The sequence below is a fragment of the Anopheles gambiae genome, chromosome 2 (genome assembly GCF_943734735.2).
Source record: "Anopheles gambiae chromosome 2, idAnoGambNW_F1_1, whole genome shotgun sequence".
NCBI lineage: Eukaryota > Metazoa > Arthropoda > Insecta > Diptera > Culicidae > Anopheles > Anopheles gambiae.
Window position 1 is genome coordinate 98,317,426 of NC_064601.1, and position 5,251 is coordinate 98,322,676.

A 5,251-nucleotide genomic window follows, 5' to 3' on the forward strand; every position below is an offset into this window, starting at 1 on the left:
TCATCGAGCGAGCTACCCGTCAAACAAAGTTGACATAACGGGTGGCTGTCATCGATATAGTTGACAGTTGTTAGATTTGAATTTAATTCTTCATTTTGAAAACAAAAAAACACTCGGGAGAGTTTTAGTTAATGTTGTCAAAATATAAGCAAAATTAAAGTATTTCTATTAAACAAGCAATAATCAAGAAAAAAGTCGTTAAAAAATCTAATTTTCAAATCAAATATAGTATTTTCTCAGAAAATAAACTAATTGCCACATAAAACTAAAGTTTTGCCCATTTTAGTGGAAAAATTCTCAACAGTGGCTGTGAGCTCTCCAAGTCGAAAATTACATCAGCTTTGGCTTTCATCGATTTCTCACTGCTTGCCGGGTCGGCTGGCGCCCATTATGATCGATTTTGTTTCATCGTCTGTCAATGGCTCCCCCCACACCATTTCAGCTGTCAGTGCGAAGCCGCCAAATAAACACTTGCCCTTTTGTTGTGGATGTGTAACTCCCAGAAAAAAAAACCGCAAAATTTCAGCTAAAAGCAAATGAAACCTCTTACCGATGGCGAAAAAACCGAACCACAAGCTTAAGCTGTTTCGCATCACTAACCTGTACGATGTGACGGCCCACCAGCTGTCCCTGTACGTGCAGGGCTTACATCGCCACATCCGCCGGCAAAGTACCCGCATACAGAGGCTCAAAAAGAAGATTCACGCACTGGTAATTTATTCTATTCAGGTTTTACATGCAATTTCACCAAAACTATTAATTGTTTCGGTCACAGCGATTGCAACGCAAGTTCCTACGACAAAATGGTACAAAGGAGAAGGAGCAACCGGCAGAGGAAGGCGAATGTCCTGCCCAGGAAGAGGATGTTTCCGAGGAACCGCTCGATATAAAAGCATTTGTGGACGACATCAAGAAGACGGCTCAGGATGTGGACATTCAGAATAGATACATCTACGAGCCCACGTCCGGCATGTATTACGATCCGGCGACGGGTTATTACTACAATTCGGTACGCGACGGTACTACCCGTTTGATGGAAAGTTCAGTTTCTAACACAAAAGCCACTCTCGTTACAGATTTACGGCTTACATTACGATGGTCACCGCGGCTGCTACCTGAAGTATAACGAAGAAACGAAGGAGTACGATTTCTACTCGCAAGTCATTCCCGAAACAATGGTAGAAGCCGAACCGAATGCCAAACAAAAGGTACAACACCTCTCAGTGCGCTGACAGGGTTTTCCAGGAGTTCTCATAGCTGTGGAACCTGTTATTGTCTCTTTCATACGTGAAATGAACTTAATCTATTGGGAATTGGAATCTGTAGCACACTTGTTGGACAAATTCAATTGGAATTCCCAAGGAGCCTATCTAAAACGCATTCCTTAGAGTCCAATTTCCAAAATATGAAGTTCAGCTCCAATAGGAAAGAGTCAAGGAAGCGTCCGACAACTATAGCAACCCCTGATTGGGGTAACCCCGTAATCCACCCCTAACCTAACTCCACATTCTGAACCTGGCTTTCTTGTAGGTTCCTACCACTACTACTTCACCTTCTCTCTCATTAGACGACAGTTTTGTAGCCCGATTTTCCTCGCTGGAGATCGACCACATGCGTCAAAACGCGCTAGGTAGGTGATCGAGTGCGGCGTTGTTAACAGCGGCCCCCCGTTTTCTTTCTCTCTCTCTCTTTTTCTATATTCCATTCCACAACCACTGAACCGCACAGAAATCGAAACGCTCCGATGCGGCGCGTGAAAAGAAAGCTCGACCGGGCGATAGTGATGACAGCGAGCGTAGTAGTGGTAGGCGACGGAGCCGAAAGCGTAATCGAAAGCAGAAGAAATCACGGTCCCATCGGAAGCACCGGCGCCGTCGATCGCCCTCCAGCTCGGAGTCGGACTCGAGCGACAGTAGCGAAGCGGTGCGCTCGAAGCGCTCGAAAAAGAAACGGAAATCGAAACGGCGCCATCGCGCGTCCTCCTCGGATGGGGAGGCGGTGGTCAAGGAGGAGGGCGAGCTGGAGAGTAGCGAAAGCGGTGATTCCAAGTCGGTCGGTTCGGTGATAGAGGTAAAATCGAGCCCGGAGGATAGTGCCGACTCGCAGACCGAACAGTTTCAAACGGGCTACAAAGGTACATACAAGAAAAGCAGTAACAGGGGCCGAATGCTACGTTTTTTTACAATCTATTTCCTTTTTCGAATGAAACGGAACTCACACTTATATCATTCACGCTTTGCTTCCCTCCCCAGATGTAGCGAAACGGTACCCGCCGTCCCTGCGCATGATAGTGCAGGAGACGAACGTGAAAGAGCTTAAAATCGGTTCGCTCTTCATCGTCACCTGCAAGGGTGGAACGTTGGGCCGGGAGGGCAACCATGACGTGATCATACCGGACATAAACGTTTCCAAAAAGCATCTACAGTTTATGTACAACGACCGCAAGGCCACGTACCAGTTTGTGGATCTTGGTTCGCGCAACGGCACCCTGTACAACGGTGTGCGGGTAAAGCGGGACGAGCAGCAGGCGCAGAGCGAACCGCAAAACCTCTCGCACGGTAGCATTCTGCAGCTCAATCAAACAAAGCTGCTGTGCCACGTGCACGAGGGCAACTCGACGTGCGGCAAGTGCGAGCCGGGACTGCTGGTAAGCGTGGAGCCGGTCGTTGTGCCGGAAACGGTTTCGAAGATCACCAAACCCGTCTCGCACAAGGAAGGCTTAAAGCTGATACAGAAGCGCTTTGGGCTGGAGAATGAGAGTGAGTTTTGTGCAGTGGTTGTCTTTTATATGAGCAAATTGTCATTAATTTCATTGCCATTTTGTCACCAACTTCCAGAGTACGTCGGTTCCGGTGAACCGGGTGGCAACAGTGTCGATTACAAGGACCGGGCCGCCGTCCGGCGCAAGGTGAAGGGAAGCTCGAACGAGCACGAAAAAACGCAGGTCGCGTCGCTCGATCAATCGATCAGCAGCAGCAACAAGGGCTTCCAGATGCTGTCCAAGCTCGGCTGGAATGAGGGCAAACCGCTCGGCAAGAACGATACCGGTCTGACCGAACCGATCGCACTGACCACGAACGTGGGCACGTCCGGGCTGGGCAGCCACGGTCAGATGGCGATCGGTGGTGGTCCGCACAACGCGAAACCGATCGATCCCCGGAGGCACAGCATTTGGCGCAAAACTCAGGAACGCTTCGAACGGTCCACCGTGTTCGAAGCGGCAAGCAGCGAGGATACCGAGTGAGCACGGTTGATGTGAGAATAAATCGGTGTTAATGGATGTAAAACGCGTGTGAAGAATTGTATGGCACGGTGAGTTTTTCTTTGAGAAATTAGCAATACATCATTTGATTCAAATTTATTTAACCGAAAATGACCGATATTTGGGCTAAAAATAACTTTACATTCACCCTAATGAGCTCCTTTCCATCCATCCTAATCGACATTAAGCTTAAAGTTTGCCTATTACTAGCACGGCGGGTAGCAATCGATTATAATTATCCTTCGCACCGCATCCATCGTGCTTTCGGCAAGAGCCGTACGCGATGCCGTAACGTCGCCTCGTGTGCCAACACCGTGATGACGATGATTTTCGGCCGAGATTTTGCCCCACCATCAACGAGACCCGTTTCACCTAACCGGTGAATGAGCTGGGCGGGCGAATAAAACACATTCGCCCAGCGCTAAAGGATAATAGAATTACCGCGTAACGATACCGCCCTGCTCGGCTGACGTTGCCTTCCTCGAGCCTCTCGAGCCAACCCAGACGATCCGTCTCTCGCGAAGCACACATACAACACACAAAAAACGTGGGAAAACAGCGGTCCGTGGGAGAGACGTTGCCGGATAGAAAGGCTGGAGAAACGGACAGAGGAAAAGTTTATTAAATAACTACACAACATGCCAGAAATATGATGGAAATTGAACTTGAACTCCAGACCCGCAAAAGGACGACCCGACGACGGCGACGACGACCACGGTAACCGCGACGACGACGTCGCTGTGTCTTCAAAAACTTAAAATCCCGTCATGGACGTTTTACATTTTTTCTTCCCCCGTTTCGTTTCGCGAGCTAAGTTTTTGGCATTTCTCCCCGGCGTATGACCGTTTACAAAGTTGTGGGGTGGTGGTTGAGCGACGGTTGCTTACTTTTTGTTTCCGTTCCGTCCGTCTTTTGGCCACTTTCGGTTGCCCTTCGGGGTGGTGGTGTAATTTTTGGTTTTGGGTTTTGTGGATGTCTGTTTCGCTACAACTCTCTCTCTCTCTCTCACTCTCGGGAGTTTTGCTTTAACGGTCGTGTGTCTTGAGCGAGGCGTGCTTCACCCTCGGTGCGCGGTTTGCCGGCCGGATTCGTCATGTCTCGTGCAAGGTGTGGGTGCGGTTGATGGAAGGAATGTTTTGTCTGTTAAAGTTTCGTCCTGTTCGCCCTGTAGAGAGCGGCGGCAAAGCCACTGCCAGGGCGGGGCAAAGATGCCACCAAGCTGGGGCGACGAGTTGGTTTTGGAGAATTGAGCGTTTTTGCTGCTGTTGTTTTGTCTTAACAAGACGCAAGTTGTGGTAAAAACTAATCACATTGTGCGCTAAAATATGAAGCTTTTTCGGGCAGCTGATTTGAATCACTTGAAATTTAAATTAAATGAAATTTACACCGTTATGGATAGGTTGGAGTCGGTTTCCTGCAACAGAGTTATGTCACAAATCAATGAATTATTTTAAAAACTGAAAATCAACATAAAGGTATGGATTATTTTGTGATAATGGTTATTTTTTATTAATCTAATTATCATTAATGTTACGAAAAAACTTTTAAAATTTAAAACCCTATTTGGATTATTGTTATTTTAAATGCTAGTAAGTTAAAAATCTATTTTTCATTGACTTTTTTTAAAACACTCAATAATGATTAGAAACAGTGCTATTTTGCATTATTTTATACAAAACAATCAGTTAGATCTAAATTTCATGAAATAATTTCAGCATCTTTTATCTTTTCATTATTTTCATCCTCTGCAGCATACAAATGATTTATTGCAATTTTATAGATATTATTTTAGTTTTTTTTTTATAATTTTAATTTAATTGTTTTTATTTTTTATTTTTCATTTGTCTCTCTGTCTCTCTATTTTTCTATGTTTATTGTCTTTTTATTCAATGCTCTTTTACCTTTACATATCGTTTGTTTTGTTAAACTATCCTTTCGCTTATTGATTAGCTCTTTTCAAGTTTAACATCCGGTATGATTTTTTTAGGT

General features: G+C 45.9%; 1 protein-coding gene across 2 annotated transcripts; it reads left to right on the forward strand.

The window, feature by feature from the left end:
• Nucleotides 1-428: 428 nt before the first annotated feature.
• Nucleotides 429-3,287, forward strand: LOC1276935 (angiogenic factor with G patch and FHA domains 1). 2 transcript variants are annotated; one of them, XM_061643554.1, is made up of 6 exons: nt 429-711; nt 776-1,009; nt 1,077-1,208; nt 1,531-1,630; nt 2,253-2,759; nt 2,838-3,287. In XM_061643554.1, the coding sequence occupies exons 1-6, from the start codon at nt 553-555 to the stop codon at nt 3,242-3,244; spliced, it is 1,539 nt and encodes a 512-aa protein (XP_061499538.1). In that variant the 5' UTR covers nt 429-552; the 3' UTR covers nt 3,245-3,287. The 2 variants fall into 2 exon arrangements, with proteins under 2 accessions (XP_061499538.1, XP_316345.5); XM_316345.5 differs by lacking the exon at nt 1,531-1,630 and adding an exon at nt 1,729-2,134 and having other exon boundaries at nt 430-711.
• Nucleotides 3,288-5,251: the final 1,964 nt, after the last annotated feature.